We start from the raw sequence: 20158 nt of genomic DNA on the forward strand, positions 1-20158 counted from the left end.
GCTTACCGGTCTGGGATGTAGGAGGGACAGCTCCGGAATCCCATCCAGCACCCATCCGAACAGCTAATAAAGTCTTCAGTCATTTCGAGTTTTCTGATTTTGATGCCCGGTTCCTGGGGCCTCTCCTGTGTGATCTCAACTTTCTCTCCATGCTAGCAGGTTTGCCAAAGCTTCTAGAGAGGAAGACCTGCCTACGTCCCGGGCGGGGAGGACACGCGAGCAGGAGCGTGACTTGGTGGCCCCGCGGGGAGTGCCGAGTGAGCCCTCCTGGGTTCACACTACCAACCTCTGAAGGCCGCTGCCGGAGGGTCCCCTGCTGGGTTACCCTCTCACCCTTCACCCCACGTCCATCAGAGAGAACAAGCTACAGACCATGACTCTGACTTTCTGGGGAAAAAAAATGGCCCCTTGGATTTTTCACTAAAACATAGCCTAAGAATGATCGGAATTGGAAGTACTCTACGTCTCCTAAAACACAGCCCTGTACCGTACCTGGTTCTTTCCACCCTACCCCAGACAAGTCTCAGTTCAGCTGCGGTCGTTTTTAGGAAACTCAAAAGAAACCGAGAGCAGATCCCAGCCTTGGGGAATGCATGGTTTGCCAAAAGCCAAAAACATATTGGACCATCCAAACTGCCAAGAGAATGTTCCAGATGGCCTGGGCCAGATGCTCCACATGCCTCCTTGTGTCTGTCTACGCAGGCGGGGGAATCCTCTGAGCGGGGGAGAAATTCCTCACGGCAGCCACCTCCCCAGGGCAGCTGCACTCAGGGATTCTGGGTGGTTCTTGTTCAAGGAGCCGCCTGGACATGTGTTGGCTTCGAAACCAGGATAGCTCCTCACGTTGGCTCTTTCGGGACTTGCCATCACATCAACGTTTCAAAGAATGCTTTTGCCCTGCTGTGGCAGGTGTACCCCAGTAAGTATGTGATCCATCAGGAAACTGAAAACCAGGTGTGAGATCATGCAGAGTGGCAGCACCACAGGCAAGAGCCGGCCGCAGGGGCCCATACCTCCCCGCAGTGCTCGGTTATAAAGGCGTGCACAGTCTCAAGATTCATCGTAACCTGTTTTGCATATCAAATGGCAAGAAGCTAAATATTGTGGTTTGTGTGCAGGTGATGCAGACCCACATAGCACCCTACGACATCTTGTTTTGAACGTCTTGAGGGCTTTTACCAAAGCGTTAATATTTGTTGAGCTTCTGTAGGTGGATAAGTTCCTGAGCAAAGGATGATCGGTCAATATTTACCAAACATCCTTTGTGTGCACAGGCTTCAGCCCAGGTCCCGTGGGAGGTTCTAGAGGAAGAAGATGATGTGGTCAACACTGATAAGAAAACCGCGGTCATGGGGAGGGCATCCTAAACTCAAAGTCAAAGCCACGTTGTGCGATCCGGGCCGCCTCCTTACCGCTGTGGCGACTGCCCTCCAGTGGCTTGGCACGCGGAGAAGGATCTGGCAGGCGAATGTGTTGATTTCGCAAGCGAGGTCACAGACACACGTGCAGGCTGTGGGAGGGAAGGTATGTGGGCGTCGGGGGTCAATGTCAGCCCATCACTCTTCCAATGGAAGTGGTATTGAAGGAACAGGAGATTCTGTGCGGGCTCCGGCAGGGGGACGGGATGTCAGCAAGCCCATGGGGGCGGGGTTGTCTAAACATGAAGATGGCAGCACAAAGGCACCTCTCTCCTGGGCATCGGGGCAGAGCAAGACGTCCCCAGGCTCGGAGCATATGTGGTGGAAGACACCCTGGGCAGCCGGGGGACAGAGGGTCCCTGGTGCTTGGCTTCCAGATGGCAAGAACCAAGCAGAGTGGTCAAGGCCAGGTCCCTCGCTGTCTTTTATGTGGAATGGGACGATTGAGCTGATCTAGAGACAGGGACCAGGACTCAAGCTCCAGCAGGTGTCCCTGGACTCCTGAACCGGAGTTTCCTGCTGGGTAACCATGATGCCCTCCAAGGCGGTGTGAGTCGAGCACCGACACACAGAGCATCCCAACAGGTGCCATCGTCCCCTTCCCGGAAGCAGGGGTTGCTGCCTGTGCGACCGAGACCCACGCAGTGACGGCTTTATTATGATTGTGTCGATCTGGGGTATAGACGATAGCCATCTGTGGTCCCCTTGACTCAGTCCCATGGGATTTGGAACTTGCTAACCCAGAATCCTGAGTTTTATGCCCAGAGGTGCTGCTGACCGGTCCTGCAGCAGATCCCTGACTTGAGCTGACCTTCCTGCTCTGCTCTTGAGCTGGGAGGGGCTTGCTGCTCAGCTCCCTCCCGCAGGAGGACAGAAGTCCCTGCTTTCTGGAGGTCTGTGGCCACAGGACAGATCAGTGAAGGGGCTAAAACAGGTGGACCCTGGCCTGAGGCTCGTAGGTGAGGAAGCCTGTAACACAGTGCTCCCCGCTGAGGCCAGAAGTCCGTGATGAGCAAACCACCCTTCCAGACAAGCCCCCGGGGCTACTGAATGAATGAAAAGCAGAGGCTGAGCATTTGTACTTTTAGGGACCCCCAGTGAAACAAACTGAGAGCAGGCAGACAAGAACCCACAGTGGGTTCATTTGCTGTGATAAGGATCCTTTGGATTGTAATTCGACATACTCAGTGTCTCAAGGGTCATTTTGCAAAGCACTAGCCACAAAGCGGGCATTCAGATTCTAGAGCCAATAAAGATCACGGGGTGGTTCTGAGAATCAAGAGCAGTGAGCAATATAAAAGCAGACACTGAGCAACGCTACTCGACCCTCCCTTCTGTAGACACTTCTCATAGAAAACAGAGCCTCAAGCCCTTTTGTACGAATTATGACAAATAATTAGTAGTAACTTTGTGGGGTGTAGGGTGAAGTGAGTTGGTAGACAAATATTTTACTTCTGGTAAGTGCTTCATTAAAAACACAAGAGTTTATGTTCTGGTCATGTTTCTTTTCTTTTCTTTTCTTTTTTTAAGATTTTATTTATTTAACAGATCACAAGCAGAGGGAGCAGCAGGCAGAGGGAGAGGGGGAGGCAGGCTCCCCGCTGAGCAGAGAGCCCGATGTGGAACTCCATCCCAGGACCCCGGGATCATGACCTGAGCCAAAGGCAGAGGCTTAACAACTGAGCCACCCAGGCACCCCCTGTTTTTTTTTTCTTCTTTTTAACATTGTTTTTACTTTCCGGAGGAATGTGGATGCTCTCGACAAGATTTTTAAGTCAATCCAGCAGCTAACTTATCTGGCGAAGTCAGATTTTCACTCTAATTATTTGTATTACGATTTTCTTCATTTGCTTCGTATACTTCTTGCCCAGGATTCCATCTGCTACTGATGATGAGGGAGCAGGAGGCTGACTGAGGACAAAGCAGAAGCTGGCACCTTGCACCCCCTCTCCACCAGCTCCCCTCAGTAATATGTGTAACATTCCTTAGGCACCCCTGACGCCATAAAGGAGAAACAAATAGTTAACTTGCAGAGATCACAATCCCTGCAAGACAGGAATCTCCCAACTATCTTGATGTTAATGGCTTGCTAAAAGACAACATTGGTCTCCTGGCACCTTGTAGGCCCTCTTTAACATATGAAAACTCCATTGAAACCTCCTTTTCCCTCACCTTCCCCCAACCCCAATCGCAGGGTACATAACCTGCCATCCCTCACAACCCAGGGCAGCAGCTCTTCCTGCCCTCGGGTCCTGTCCCCGTGCTTTAATAAACCACCATTTTGCACCAAAGATGTCTCAGGAATTCTTTCTTGGTCATCGGCTCCGGACCTCAGCCCACCGAACCTCACCTAGGTTCTAGAACTTCATCACTACTATAATTTTTTTTAAGAATTTATTTATTTATTTGACAGACAGAGACCACAAGGAGGCAGAGAGGCAGGCAGAGAGAGAGGGGGAAGCAGGCTCCCGGCCCAACAGAGAGACCGATGCGGGGCTCGATCCCAGGACCCTGAGATCATGACCTGAGCCTAAGGCAGAGACTTAACCCACTGATACACCCAGGTACCCCTGCTTTCTGCTTTTAAACAATAGTTGTCATGACTGAAAATCAGAATAATTGGAATTTATTGATAGATTGCTAAAAATATAGAACTTTAAAACACTAATGATCAGAAGGGATTTATCTAACAGGACACTGAGTAGGGGAGCCCATCTCAATGATCCCACAAAATAGAATTCAGGCCCAAGCACTCAGACATGACTAACAAGGACTCCTTACAAGCCACCAGTCACAATGAGGATATAACCATTATGAACATGTTTGTACCCATAAAAGGCTGGGCAAAGGTATTCTGCTTTACAAACCAGAAAAAATGGGTCACGCAGACAAAAACAGATAAAAACACCACTGATGGGGGTGCCTGGGTGGCTCAGTGGGTTAAGCCTCTGCCTTCAGCTCAGGTCCCGATCTCAGGGTCCTGGGATCCAGCCCTGCATCGGGCTCTCTGCTCAGCAGGGAGCCTGCTCCCCCGCCCCCGCCGCCTGCCTCCCTGCCTATTTCTGATCTCCGTCTGTCAAATAAATAAATAAAGTCTTAAAAAAAAAAACTCACAACTGAGGAATGTTGGGGACATCATGCTGGGCATAAGACAAGTCATGTGAACAGAAAAGTAAGTGAGGAAATAGGGACTCCAGCAAAGTAACGAGTAGGGTAGATCTTAGGGACACAAGCACGTCAGGCTTTAAGTCCCGACAACGCAACCCATTAAGTGGCCACAGGAAAGAACGGCCAAACTTCACCAAGAAATCACGACGTCCCACAGAGTGGAAGCCTTACAATAGCTCTGTGGGCAAAGGCAACAAAACTAGGAAATCAGAACAACATTTCTAAAAGGTTTTTGCACATGGATATTTACATCCTTTAAATAGAAACACTGATGGTGAAGATGGAAACTACAAACCAGAATTACAGATTCTTTTTAAAATCATGATAATAAGAACACCGTATTTCTGAACTTACAAAGAATGTTTAAAATATCGATGACAATAAAATGGAGAGCTTCGGACATGGATCGAGAACGAGCGGATTGAACTCCTAGCGTAAGTGATAACATGAGCCCCGATACAGCAAATGATGAAGGAGCGAAGGGGAAAAGAGTTCGATTAAGTAACAAATCAGAATGTCTGCTCTTAAAACGAGTGAACAAACAGCTAAAAGTTCAAACCACCAGCTCACCTAGTCAAGGTGGGGAGAAACCCCAATATACAAAATAAGGACTGACAAAGGGGAAACACCTGTTGGAAACAGAGGAAACTTTAAAAATCGTGTGACCCTGCTCTGTAACACTTTACGCAACTCTGTGCAATTTGGAAAACCTAGACGAGATGGTTAAGTCCCTAAGAAAAGCATGGTTCCCCCAAAATTACTTCAGTGGAGACCAAAAGCTCAAATAAACCACAAGAGAAATAGAACACATTATCCAGGCACGAGCCTGTGCAGTCCTTCATGCCCAGCGGCTCTCCGGGAAATCCTAACAAAGCCGCAAACAACAAGTGCTCCCCTGGCTACAGAGAAGGTTCCAGAGAATAAAAAAACAAAGGAAAATATCCCAATTCATATGGAAAAATTAACCTGGAAAGGGTCATAAGCCCAAAGTGCAAATGCTGACGCTATGAAACTTCTAGAAGAATATGTAAGAGAAAACCTTTGTGACCTTGGATCAGGCAGATTTTATTATTATTATTATTTTTTTTTTTAAGCAGGGACTCATAAAGTGTGAGTCGTAAAGAGGGTGGGCTTCCGCAAAGGGAAACACTTTTGCTCTTCGAAAGGTACCGCTAAGGAACCGGGAAAGCAAGGCACGGAGGAGGGGCAGGCGTTTGCACAGCGAACACCTGAAAAAGGGCTTGTTTGCAGAGTAGATGAAGAGCTCATCGTGACAAAAACTAAGCCCCTGTGTAAAATGACGTCAAGACTGGGGCAGAGGCTCTCGCAGGGAAGACGTAAGACAAAGATAAGCCCATGAAAAGATACCCCAAGTCACCAGCTGCTAGGGAAACAGGTATTAAAATGAAATTGAAATTTGCTGTCCCATATCCGAACCTGGCTACCCTTGAAAAACAAATGATCCAAGTGCGGGAGAGGATGCAGAGCCTTGGCACTCGCACAATGTTGCTGGGAAGGCAGAGCGACGACTCTGGAGAAGGACTCGTTCGATTCGTACAAAGTGAAGTGTGACCCGCCTGTGCTACCTGGAGGTCTCCCCCGGGATCTTTTCCAGGAGAGGCGGTATTTGCCCACTGTCCAGGGAGGCCTGCGCGTAATTATCCATCGCAGCTTGGTTCAGACTAAAGATCTGGGAGCCTGCCAAGACGTCCATCCGTGGCGGGCGGTCCCAGCGTCAGAGGTCCCTGCTGGGGGACGGGGGAGAGGCAGGATAGGATGGAGGGGAGCCCCCGTACACGCAGAGACCTGGCCGCGGCTCGGGAGTGAGGCACTGAGTGAAAGAAGACGGGCCCAGGAGGGCACGCTGCTGGATCGTTTGTGTGAAATTCCGGTCAAAACTGTAGGAAGAAAGGATCCCTGGTCTCCTGGGGCTGGAGTTGGGAGGACGTATTGACCTTGAAAGGGCAGAGGGAACTCAGCATCTTCTTTGCAGTAGAGTCTCCATGACCGGGAATGTTGTTCAAAACTCAACAAACCAATTCACTTAAAATGGGAAAATTACATTATATTAAATTATACCTCAATAGAGCTAATTTTTTTCTGAAGATTTCATTCATTTATTCGACAGAGAGAGAGATCACAAGTAGGCAGAGGCAGGCAGAGAGAGAGGAGGGGAAGCAGGCTCCCTGCTGAGCAGAGAGCCCGATGCGGGGCTCGATCCCAGGACCCTGGGATCATGACCTGAGCCGAAGGCAGAGGCTTAACCCACTGAGCCACCCAGGCGCCCTCAGCAGGGCTAATTTAAGAAAAAGCTTTAACATATAATTGTTACTATTATCAGTGTTACTAGTGTAAAGACAGTGAGCTGATCAAGGATGCTGTGATGAGTTGTACCGCCCCCCCCAGGTCTGTATGTTGAAACCCCGACCCTCAGATTGATGGTATGGGGGAGGGGCACTCCGCAGATGTAATTAAGCTTAAATGAGGTCATAACTGTAGGACCCTGATCTGAGTGTTGCTGGATCGCAGGGTTCTTGTCTCGCGGAGTCGAAGAACAAATCTCGCGGACGGAGAAGATCAGGCGAGAGCAGAAAGGAAAGAAAAATCTCCGAGGAGTGAGAGGGGCCGGAATGGGCTGCCACGGAGGGCTTCCAGGCGCGGTGTTTTATTGAGAACTGACGGGGAAGCTTGTGGTCTTGAGTCTCTGGTACCATCTTGGTTTGAGCGCGGGCCCTTGATAACCCCCTGAATGACTTCGTTCTTTGAGTTTGGTCATTTTCTATGATACACTGTAGCCGCCAAAGAGAAAGATTCCCGATGGAGGCCAGGGGCCCCCTCCTCTCCCTGCCCATACCTTAACCCTTTCCTTACGCAAGAGGATTAGTGTCCATATAGGAAGAGAGACCGGTCTCCGTCCTCCGCCTCCCTCTCTTCCTCTCCCTCCGCCCACCGCTCCCTCTACTTCCTCTTTCCCTCTCTCCCCCCCCAACCCCCTCCCTCCCAAGCTCCCTGAGTCTCCATTTGCGCACAAAGGAAAGGCCAGCGAAGCCACAGGTCTTCCAGCCAGAAGAAAGCCTTTCTGACCCCCCAAGCTGCGTCGTTAAATGCAGAATCTGCTTCATGCGCTCACGTCAGGACACCTGGCCCCATCTGGCTTATGTGATCAGTGTAGCAACTTACAAGAGTTACTGAGATGACTCTCTCCACCTCGGGAGGCTAAGTATGGTCAGACACCGCACCCCTCGCTGCCCCGGGAGACCCACCGCGCCCAACCGGCGGAGGCTGGGGAAGCCCGCTCCCAGCGTGGCCAGCAGAGGGCACTGGAGGACAGGCGTGTGAGCGGCCTGCACATCCCGAGCCGTGGGTCCCAGGGAGGACGAGCGCGACAGGGGTCTTCCTCTCCTCGGAGCCACGTTTCTGACTGTGCTAGATGAAGTTTGAGTACTTATGAAGTTCCGTGCTCTGTGAATGACAGAAAATCGTATGGAGTGGCCACCCACGGGAAAGCTGGTGACCCTGTCCCAGAGCCACGGGATCAGCACGTCCTTGTCTGAGTGGCCGGGGTGCCTGACTGGGCTGGAGCGGGGATCAGGCTCTCGCAGGTGCCGTGCACCAAGGCGACTCCTCTGCCCACAAACCATCTGGGTTCCCGGAGACTCAGGGAACTCCCAGGAATGTCCTGGAAACCTCCCACAGCCGTTCACACAGACGCAGACAAGCCTTGGGCAAGGGACAGGGGGCTGGGAAAAGGGGGACACAATGGGCTGACAAGTTCCCACTCCACTGGAACACCTCTGGCCAAGCCCTTCCCGAGGACAGGCAGCAGCAACGTGCCAGCCTGGGACAGGGACCACAGCCCGCTGGGACCACAGCACAGCCAGAGCCACCGGAGGAGACACCGGGCAGGGGCCTCGGCAGGGACTGGCCTTCCTGCATTAGCAGGTGGGATCGTGGAGGGTCCCAGAACTGTGTCCCGAGACAGTGGGGACACTTTCCTCTCCCCAGGGCGTGAGGCCTGGACTGGCTACATTCTCACCAAGCACTCGCTATGTGCCTGACCCTGCTGTTGGCTCGTCTCCTAAATTAACTCATCAAATCCTCACAACGAACCTCTAAGAAAACGACCCTATTAATACCCTCACTTCGCACATGAGTAAACTAGGCACAGAACGTCTGAGTAACCTGCTCCAGGTACACAGCTGGGAAGTGAGCTCGAATCAGAGATGATCTAGAACATAAGGGTAGCATCTGTGTTTTGGAGATGGAATTCGTAACCTCTCTTTGCAACTCCCTGATTCCTTCTCTTTCTTCAGGCTAAGGGGACAGGGAGGGTTGTCAACAGGAGGGCTGGGCCCCAAAACGACAGCTGGGGTATCTGTGTGTATGCACCTCACCTCCACAACACACGCAATACGTCTGAGGATTATACGACCGATCCCCATTATCCACAGATCCCTATTTGCAAATCCACTTTCTCGCTAAAATTTATTGGTAACACGGACTTTGCCAGCCGGAGTCCAACAAGGGGAGGCTCTGCCTTCTCATGTCAGCTCTCGGAGCGTAGGCAGGCGTCTTTTCGTGGCCTGTTTGTACCTCGTTTTATGCCCGTTTTTGTGCTTTCTGTTGATGTAACTGTTTTAGATGGTTCCCATGCATGGTGGGGGGAAGAGGGGTCAGGTGGCCCAGGGCGAGCAGGCTGTGACCTGCTGTGCACGCGTGTGTGTGAGCTGTGTCCGGGCTTGGGTCACAGTGCTGGTGGCCGTGAGTCCAATGTCAGCACATCAATAATGTATACGAAATAAATGGTCTCGAAACAGAAACGCACATCCAGCAAGGTCACGTACTGATCGTTGATGAACTCGGTTAGGAGGCGCTCGGGAACCTGACCTTGCCTTTCCCCCAGTCTTGATGGCTCAGAGTTTGCTAATTCAGTGTCAGTGACGTTACAGAACACAACTGCCTTGCACAGAGAAGCCACCGTCCATGGCGTGTGAATGTAACAAGTGAGCAGGGGTCCTGGGCTCCATCCCCATTCTGGACGCAGCCGCACCGCTCTGCACACTGAAGGGGATGCTCAACGCGTCCCTGCCCGGTCCTCTCAGGACAGGAGGGCAGAGTCACCTCTGCCCAGACTCTCCAGAAGGAATCTTCTCGGAGCATCTCTCTACCTGAGCCAGCCAGGCAAGGACTGCATGACCTTGGGGATCCAGGAGACGGGGACAGTGGGCTTGAGGGGCAGAGCTGGCCTTCCCCTGCCCCTGCTCCAGTCGGGGGCGACCGCTGCCAGACCCCCGACACCAGTCTCCCTGTTCCCCTACCAGCGGGGTCCCCCCGGAGGAGACCAGACGAGGGGAAAGGGAAGCAGGCCAGGCAATTACCCCATCACAGGAGGAGGAAGGAAGGTTGGCTTTTCTGATGGGGTGGGTGTGAAGGTCACCGGCTATGGCTGCCACGGCCGCGAGGACCCTCCGGTGGCCCAGCTCAAGGAGGGGGTGGCATGCTGGGGTGTCACGCAGCGACCTATAACCCACAGGAGTCAGTACCTGACGTGAAGTAGATCTGCCAAGCCCCTCCGGGGCCCATGGCGACAGCCACCGCAGCTCTTCCGGAAGCTGCCCTCGGTTATCAGAAGGGAGACGCAGGGTCGGCTCAGAAGCTGGGGCATATGGCACCAGGGAGACACCTGCCAAGGAAGCGGGACTGGGGAGGGCGTGTGAGGAGAGGACTCTGAGGAAGAATGGCCGGTCCCCGCACCCGGAGATGTGTGCCGAGGGGCCCCCACAGCCTGACGATGGCGGGAGGTGGTGGTGCCGAGGACCAGAAAATGCCCAAGGAGGGCACGAGCCAGGAGCTGGCACTGAACCCAGCGTGCCAGCCGGCCTCGGCACCAGTGCTGGGAGCAGAACCCCAAATTTTCCGTCCAGAGGTATCAGGATGGAAGGGTCATGCGTCCCAGAAGGTGCATGTCAAAGGCTGTTTCCAAAACACGGGGCCTGACCTGGCTGTGGGCCTCAGGTGTGGCCGGCCGTGCTCCCTCGGAACGACACGGCGAGGGGCAGGGTACTCTGTGGTAAGTTCATGGGCGTCCGGCTCCACTGGCCATCCGTTCTGTGTCAGAGGCCCCGAGTCCAACAAGAGCCCGCGTTTGCCGGAGCTGATGAGTGTGCCATAGCCAGACAAGACACAGCAGTGGCTTGACTCATAAAACAAGTGTCCCGAGAGCTGGTGTGGGCTGGGGTCAGGTCCTTCCCTCAATACACACAGAGCCAATGTCGCTGGTCCCTCCCCACCCTGGAAGGGGAGGCCTTGGATTTCCAAAGTGGCAGGTGGGCCATGGGGACACTCCTTGGCCAAGCCAGTGGGCTCCTTCCCCTGCACACCCACCCTGGACTGAAGAATGCCAGGACCCCTCCGCAGAGATGCCTGCCCGAGGTTTTAGTGCCAAAACCCTCCCCCAGGCCGGCCTGGTCTCGGTGGCAGTGGCAGCCTTCTCTTTGGGCCCAGACTTTGGCACGACGCAGCTGCTCTCGAGTGGAAGACGGGAAACGTCGGAGCCCACCCTGCCCCACCCCTGCGAGGACCGAGGATGGTGGCCTGCCGTCCCACAAAAGCCATGGTCTGGGCTGTATTTGGTAACAGCGAGGCGATTTTATAACTGCGATCTGAAATCAGGCATTACTCCGAGAGGTTTCCAGGGGCAAAGTCGTTTGAGTTTCTGTACAAATGGTTGGGTTGGGAGTGGTCGTGGGTCCTCCGTTCCCTCTCGCTGCTCTGGGGGTGCGCACCTGCTAAGTGAGTTCTCCCCTCCCCGCTCACACACTCGCACGTGTACACACACACACACTCCCTCTCGCCCTCCGTCTCTCCACCTCCATGTCAACGAAGCCGAAAGGAAACTCAGCAGATTTTAAGGGTTTTCTTTATTTGAAGAAACTGTCTGTTGAACCAGGATACAAAGCAGATGAAGGAAAGCCAGGAACTCTGCAGACATGAGACGCGGTGGCAATCTTCATTTCCAAACACCCGGGGAGCCTGGTGGGTTCTCGGAAGGGATTCCTCCTAATAATGGCAATCTAGAAGTGTGAAATGCCAGCGGGTGGGTGACAGTGTCTGGGGCCGAGGGAGTCTGCGCTGACAGGCCTTGAGTCTGCCCTTCTGGGGGGGGCACTTCTCAGGGGTATAACTGGCAGTTGTTCAGAGATACCCTTAGGTCCCACAAAAATCGCTCACAAGTGTCCAAAAAAAAGGCCAAGCTCTTTGGCTCACCCGATGTTCTGAAACAGGGAAGGGAAAGCGTCCGGCAGGGGCAAGGGCACGCTGCCCATCTTAGGGGACATGCTGGAGCTTTCCTTGGTGTTGACAACTCAGAGTCAGGAGATTCACTGTGGCTACAGGGGAGGGGAGGACCAGACACCCCCCCGCCGAGGTGGCCCTGAGCAGGCCGTCGTGGGCAGAACTTGTCCCTCATGCTCCCAGGTCCCCAGCGAGGCCCACAGGAGAAGCTCCCCGTCTGCCCCCAGCGCCCGGCACAGCGTGTGACACTCAGTGGCACTGACGACCCACGGCTCCTTGGCAGTCACTTGGGCAGTGCCACCTGCTGGGCCGGGATCCGGGGATGTGCCTAAGGTGACTTGCTCTCTGCGGCCGTCACACAAGCCACCATGGGAATGCCGGCGGCTGTCGGCACCTCCAAGAGCAGCCGTCACCGTGGAGAGAACCCCTCAGAGCGGCCTTCTCCTGAGATGGGCTCAGGGGCCCCAGCCCAGACTCCCATCGGCCGTCCTGCAGGACGTTACCTTCCACGAGGATCGGGAAGAAACACCAGGGCACGTTGACGATGTTGTCGGAAAAACAGCACTTTCGAGATGCACACTCCTTGGGGCTGATGCCCGGGTACCCGCAGTCCCTCCGGGTCGACACTTCCATCACACACTGCTCCGACTCTGGAAAGCAGCACCTCGGACTCTCAGTGAGGGCAGCTCTGGAACCAGCGGCGTCTCTGCCCGCCCACCCACGGGGACGCCACCGGGTGTCAGCCTCCCTGTGTCATGAGGGGCTGCTCGACCACGAGCCCCAGGGACCGTCTAAGGGCTGGCCGCCTATGCGTCTGCACAGATGCCACAGGCCCCATGTTCCGGGGCTTTGGGAAACTCAGCTTGCCTCTCTGGACCCGATATTCCCATCTGCAGAATGGGTGATCGCCGTACCCTGATGAGAAGGGGCAGTGAGCGCCCTGAAAGCCAGCAATGCTTCCACCAGAGAAAGGGCCCTACCTAGTAGCCAGCCGTCTGTCTCGCCCCTTTCGGGGCCCAGGAGCCTATGACCCACTGCACTGGTGGCCGTGGGTACCGAGCCCCACCCCCACAGTGTGCTGCACACCCACACTTGCTTCTGTGCGCACCTAGGCATGAATGACCTTCACCAAGAGAACGTGCGTGGCTGTAAACCTCATTCTCGGAAGAAAGTTCCGGAAGTCTTAACTGAACCACACTTGGGGCTCCAGGTGTGGACAGTGGGCCAGGGGCCGCTGTCTCTTCCCTTCTGGCTGGCCGGGGCGGGGGCGGGGGCGGGAAGAGGGGCAGCTCCCTGGCCGGTTACCTTGCTTCGGGAGTGGGTGGAAACACCAGGGGACATTGGGGATTTTGGAGTCGAAGCAGCAGCCAATGCTGAAGCACCTGTCGGGGGTGATGCCTGGGAAGCCGCAGTTCTTCCTGTTTTCCACTGCGATCCGAGAGCACCGGCAGGGGGCTGCGGAGAGAGCCTTGTCAACCTGTCCCCTCACATGCCCCCTGCCTGCTCTCGGGGGCACGCTCAGGCTCCTCCCTGGGTCCTGCGGCTACACGGGGAAACTGCGAAGTCTCATCTCGCCCGGATTTGAACTATGCAATGTCCTGAGGGACAAACAGGGCCTTGCAGAAATTATTAGTTAAAAAAAAGAAAAGGAAGAAAGAAGAGAAGAGAAGAGACGAGGAGAGAAGAGAAGGGAGAAAAGAAAAAAAAAGAAAAGAAGAGAAGAGAAAAGAAAAGAAAAGAAAACTTCAGGAAAGACGGTGGACCGTGGACCTCAGAAAAGTCAAGATGGAAGGTAATCGGGGTGGGTTCTAGATGCCCTGGGGGCCTCCTGCCCCGGCCCCTCTCCCCAGCCGGCCACCAAGCACCTGTGGTCACCCTGACCTTTTCTGGGAAGGAGGCCTTTCTGGAGGTCTCACACAGCCCTGGGAGTCCCTCCTCAATGGCAGGGAAGGATGCACGAGGGCAATCAGCCCCATCGCAGAGCTTAGGATGCCTTTTTAGCTACTTCTGCACCCCAGTGAGCCCGTCATTCCACCCCGTGGCTTTGAGGAAAACAAGAGCGGAGACGCACCAAGGCCAAGGGACTAGCGTACCCACATTGCATTTGGAGCTGCTCCCGGCTCTCGGGCCCGAATGCTCTGTTGCCCAGTCAAGGACACTGGGCTGCACAGGGGGACATGTGGGCGGTCACTTACAAGGTTTCTGGGCCCCCGCCAGGGCACACAGCCCCAGGACAAGGAGCATGGCCAGGAGCTGGACGCTTGGAGATCCCATGTCCACGCCGCTCGCCAGGGCCGCCTACAGAATGTGCACCGCCCGCTGCCATCAGCTGTTTTATAATGTCCTCTCTGTTTGCTCAGCAAATGCAAATAGCTTTTCTCTGTCCCCTGTGGCACCAACCCCTCGGTCCTTTGTTGGGAACAGGAGCTGAGATAGGCCACTGGGCAGAGACCGAGCGGCCGTGCCCGCAGGCAAGGCTTCTGGCAGGGGCTCCCACGTTGCCCCGGGGCCGGAGCCAGGTCGAGCCAGGGTGCCAACGTGGAAAAGAGGCCACACGCACCTCTGGCACTGGGCACCCCCCCAGGGTCACACCCAGGAAGGGATAAGTCAGGTATGTCTCCTGATAAAGTAAGAGGTTATCACATGATTTTTTTTTTTTTTTTTTTTTACTATTAGACCCAAGGTTACTGGGGGAAATGACCAGGCCAGCCCACAGCGTAGAAAAGACCATACTTCAAGGTCGGTGTGGATGCCTCTGCCAGCCTCCGGTCTTCTGTGTCCCCTGGGCTCCATGGGCTTGAGGCTGATGGGTAAAAATCACAAGCTCCTTTCAGCAACCCCTGAAATGCCTCTGTTTTTCCTCCATGGGAGCCCCATGTGTTTCCTAAAGACCTAAGCCTGCCCACATGTGAGGGGGTGCCACGGTCCAGGGAAGAGCCCACGGATGGGATGGAGGGAAAGGGGACGGGGGGAGAGGGAGGCATCCCAAGGGACAAAGAGGGAAGATTTGGGGCTGAGAGGAGCGGTGAGCCCTTGAGGCCTCGAAGGAAGGGCCCCATCTGTGAATCGCGGGTTGAGCCTCCAGAGATCCAGAGAGGCACAGAATCCAAAACCCAGTGTTCTCGGGGTCCAGAAAGCTTCTGCCTGACCCACTCCAGCCCCTCCAGTCCAGGTCTCTGACCCACTGGGCAGCCACCGGGTTCCTTGAAACCTTGGAAAGTCAACTTTCCCCATCCCGTGTCTCCACCACCCTTGGTCACCCGCAAGACAAAGGGCCCCATGTGACCATTGTCTCCCCACCCTCCTTCCTCTCCCTGACCCGCTACCTGCTTCCTCCCGCTGTCCCCATCCTGACCCTTCCAGAAGACCTGCAGAACCTCTTCATCCACGCTGAGCCCCTGATGTCTCTCCCTGCAACCCCTCCCGCCTGCAGAAACCTGTGCCTCCCAGACACCGTTCCCTTGTGCTCCTCCCAGGAGCAGGCCTCAGGCCCCAGCCAGGGCCCCCACCATCCACACGCTGCTTCCTTCAAGACGGGTGACTTGGAGCTGCGGGCAGATCATGATAATGGACGCACCGTCTCCCACATCTGTGACCCCCCGCCCCGAATGCGGAGCCTTGCACAGCACAACCCTTGTGGCCCTGCCGCGTGGCCACATGCCCATCACCCAGACTCAGGCCAGGGTGGATGGGCGCTTGCCTTGTGCCCCACTGTCTCCACGTGTGTGCAAAGCCACGCTCCTCGGAGATGCAGGCTGTGTACCAGACCACTTCTGATGCCGCTGCCCTCCTGTCATCTCCCGACCTTCAGCCTGTCACTTCTGTTCAGGATTTTAGCACTGAGCTCACTGTGTCCCTCGTCACGCCACAACTTAGCAAGCTCCCGGATGGCTTCAGCATTCCAGTGAATGGCTCATCCAAATTCACGTCACCCAGGTTTCCATTTCCTCCTCATCTCTAGAAGCACCCATCACTTCTTCAAGTCACTGTGTGTCTCCCATGACCACACTTGGAACTCAGCCTCTACTCAGAAAGAAGACTTGCTAATGTTCTTTCTGTTCCAGATGTCCTAAGCATCTAACATTTTCTGTGGTACTCCCGCGACACCTGTTCTTCAAATGCTAAGGCCCCCCACTGCCTCAGTGCCTCTCTTCCCCTCTGCGAGCACCATCACGCCTGTGCCTTCCTCCCTCCCTCCTTCTGCAAACTCGGGGGGTGATATTTTCTATCAGTTCACAGAGAAGACAGAAATCCACAAATGGGAAATTTCTCAGACATTACCTGTGTGGACCTCTGCTTCTGACTATGACGGAGAAACTGGGACGAGACTCTCCCTCCCCGGCATTAAGTCACTGGATCTATGGGACAGAGAATGTTCAGATGCTGACAACAGACAGAACCAGCTGAGAGGATGAAGCAGGGCGGGAGTCCCTTGGTCACCCTGTGCTCTGCCTGGACCACAGCCCAGTGAGGCAACCACACTGAGCAGGCAGGCTCACCAGGCTGTGGGGACAGAGGCTGGAATTAGAAGCCATGGAGGCAAGGGATTTTCAGGCTAGGGTCCCGGAGAAGAGGGTGCTCCAGAAACATGAGTGGTGGTCTATCTGGCATTTTAGGCAAAGACTTAGCTGCCCATGAAGATAAGAGCAGGTGGCAGAAGCTTCCAGAAAAGAACATGCTCTTTGGAGGGGAGACAAGTAGTGTGGCAACAATAATCTGAGCTCTGACAGTCATGGGGAAGTAGGCTTGTTGGCCACGTTGGTCATTCAGCAGGGACACAGAAGGCCATGTTGTGTCTCTGTTGGCTTGGGCAGCCACATCAGAATGCCACAGACAGGGTGCCTTAAATACTTCTAAAGGCTGGAATTCCAACATAAGTCTCCCCACATGGTCTGGTTTGGGGGAGGGCCCTTCACCTGGTCTGCAGACGCCACTTTTTCACTGTGTCTTTTCCTGGTGGAGAAAGAGGGAGAGAAAGAGAGAGAATAAGTTCTCTGGTGTCCCGCCATGAGGATTCCATCCTCATGACCTCACCTAACCATAATTACCTCCCAAATACAACCATACTGGGCATCAAGACCTTAACAGATGAATTTTTAGGGATACACAAACATTCAGCTCACAATATGCCATCAAAGTAGGCTTGATCTATTTCTAGAGGAAAGTCACTCCGTGTCCATTCTAGCATAACTTTAAAACAAGTCTTTAAAGAATCAGGTTCACCCAGCAAGTAAATTAACTGCCTAGCAGGATGAAACTCATTATTTTATTAAGGAAAATAAGAAAGCCCAGACACACGACATTGCATCCATGATGTTCGGCACAAAACCAGACATCAGCAGATGTGTGAAGAAGCAGGAAAACAGGACCCATAGTCATGAGAAAAAACAGTGAATAGAAATAGACCCAGGAGCTGCATTAAAATGTTCAAACATTTAAAGAAACATAAAAATATAATGAGGGAACACATTTTAAAATCTGAATGGAGAATAGAGTCTAGAAATGACCGGAGTGGAAATTCCAGACATGAAAACACAGTATCTGAAATGATGAAATCCACAGTGCGGGCTTTGGATTAGATAGTGGGAGAAATGGCTGGTTGATCTGAAGCCAGTACTGTATAAATTCTGCAGACTGAAGCCGAGAGAGAAAGGGGGCTGAAAACAATGAACAGAACCTCCGGCCCCAGGAAACATCAAGGGGTCTAACAGACATGTAATTGGTGTGCCAGCAGGAGAGGAGAGAATAAGTATTTGAAGAAATAATGGACAATTTGGGGGGAAACTTGGTGAAATGCTTAAACCCATATATCTTGGAAGCTCAAAATTCTCCAAGCAAGATAAAGACAAAGAGAACCATATCAAGACCAAGCACTATCATATTGTTGAAAATAAGTGATGGAAAGAATTCTTACAGCCCCTGAAGTTCCCCGCATACAGGGTGACACAGCTGACTTCTCACCTTGCTGAAACAGTACCCCTGGAAGGAACAGAAGGACAATTTTTAAGTGCTGAAAGAAAAGAAACCACCCATTATCAAGCCTGGATTTTATACTCAGTGAGTGTATCCGTCAACGATAAAAGCAAAAATCCTCTTTTAAGATGTGGCTTTTATCTTGGAGAAGTTCTGGGTTCACAGCAAAATTGAACAGAAAAAGGCACAGAGATTTCAAAAATACTCTTTTTTCTAGACAAACAAAAGCCAGAGACTCAGCCACTTGCAAACCTGCTGTCTGAGGAATTTTCGTGGACATTCTTCTAGCCAAGGGCATGAGTCCCCCAGGGGCTGCAACTCTCTCCCACCTGGCGGGGTTCATTCCCCTGATCGCATAAGCAACTTTGGCTTCTCTAGACACATCGTGACCTTCAGCCTACCAGTCCTTCAGCTCCTAACTCAGGAGCTGCCCCTTCCAAGAAGAATTCACTTTCACCGGGATAAAGACAAGCACGCTTCACCACTACCCCACACAACCATACCTACACCTGCACCTGAAGTGGATTTCCATGTTCCTGGTTCCTTTATTGATGGCACTAAAGAGAACCCCTACTGTGCATTACAGGCTGACTTTGTGGCAGGTGATTTTCTAGGGATTTCACATGCTCTGTCTCATTTTGTTCCTACAACAATCCCAAGTCAGGGCTAAGATTTCACCCCCTTTTCATGATCTGTATAGGTAAAAGGATTTGCCCAAGTAGCACAGCAACTGCATGTAGGGTGAGAACGAGACCTTGCCTCCCACATGCTGTATCCTGGGAAACTGACCTAGTGTGTGCACATGACTGCCACACTCGGTGAGGGGCATGGACAAGTGAGTAACACCCTGGGGAACTGAACTTGCCACCTAGCGTTGCCCCTTACCCAAATTACCTTCTGTAATTCATAAAAAAAAATCTAAATATGAATATATGCAAATAAACCAGGCAAACCTCCTCCTGTCTCCTGATTAGTGTCCTCTGTCAAAAGATAGGTGGAATGAGGAATTTTAAATGCTTTTCAAAGTCTCACATGCCTTCTAAAACCTGTGTCATAGAATATCTCAGTTTTACGCTATCACCAGGAGAAAACATTTTTTTAATTTTTTTCCAACATTTTAATTAATTAATTTATTTTTTAAAATTTCCAACATTTATATGCATAATCATGCCAAATCCAGAAGGACAGAGCCCCCCCCCACCCCGAACCCATCTCCCTACCATTGTAAGTTTCTGGTTTGGTTTCTGCAGTTTGGTTGTGCTGGTCAATAAGGTAGAATAACAGAATCTTTTAGAGCCCACAACTAAATGTATCTACATAATAAAGAGTGTGGCCGAAGCTGGGAGAAGAAATAGGGAAATCAACAGATGCTGATGGGAATTTTGATATTGAGTCTAGGAGGGGATGACATGGGGGATGTTTTGATAAGTTATATTTGAGGGATATAATTGGACAGACATAAATTTAAGGACATTTTTCAGGGTGTCGTGCGATGAACTTCTCTGTTGTCAACGTCCTCGTTGAACTTCTCTGATTTTCATCAAGATTTAAATTACTTTAAGATGTCTCTTTGGTGTCTGAGTGGGTGCTTTATTTGAGACAAAACATGATCTGGGTTATCTTAAAACTTGAAAATGTTTGAACCATTCAAGTTACCACACACCAAGGAAAAATAATACAGTGTAATAAAAGTTGGCAAACTATGGCCCATAGGCTCATTGCCTGTTTTTTAAATAAAACTTTATTAAAAGACAGTCATACCCACTCATTTACATATTGTCTCTGGCTATGTTCAAGTTACAATGGAAGAGCTGGGTAGTTCTGACAGAAACTATGCCCACAAGACCTGGCCCTTTACCAAAAAATCTGCATACTCCTGTATTACAGTCTTAAACTTCTCCAACAGTGAATTTAAAATATGAAAATGGAGCGAAATTTTGTATTTTATTTTATTTACTAAGTAAATGTTATGGAAGCATGCCACCATGTTTTCTTTCCTCTTTGGTAATCCGGTCTTGAAAACGATACATTTGGTACACTGGTTATTGGGAGACAATTCTCAAGTATCTCACATTTGTGCATATGACTGAGGCATTAACTATCCATACGGGGTTAAATTAAGGTTCAGGGATGTGTGCTGCCTTGATGTCTGGTGGCATTGGAGGGCTTTGAGTGACCTAACCACAAATTCCCCTCCCTGCTCTGCTCCCACAGATATGACCCCTAGTCAAACAACCCTCCTTATCAAGGGACCAGGCACAGTTGCTGCTCACCTCTGAGCAGTGAGCTCCACTCCCCAACCAGAA

General features: G+C 52.3%; 1 protein-coding gene across 1 annotated transcript; it reads right to left on the bottom strand.

The window, feature by feature from the left end:
- Positions 1-11974: 11974 nt before the first annotated feature.
- Positions 11975-14205, bottom strand: LOC111155677 (trefoil factor 2). The gene is given in 5 exon segments (XM_022515967.1): positions 11975-12273; positions 12383-12529; positions 13185-13334; positions 14075-14096; positions 14098-14205. Coding segments are annotated over 5 exon segments (726 nt in total).
- Between the last annotated feature and the right edge of the window lie 5953 nt (positions 14206-20158).

Source organism: Enhydra lutris, unplaced genomic scaffold (genome assembly GCF_002288905.1).
Source record: "Enhydra lutris kenyoni isolate GAN:26980312 unplaced genomic scaffold, ASM228890v2 scaffoldscaffold43, whole genome shotgun sequence".
Taxonomy (NCBI): Eukaryota; Metazoa; Chordata; class Mammalia; order Carnivora; family Mustelidae; genus Enhydra; species Enhydra lutris.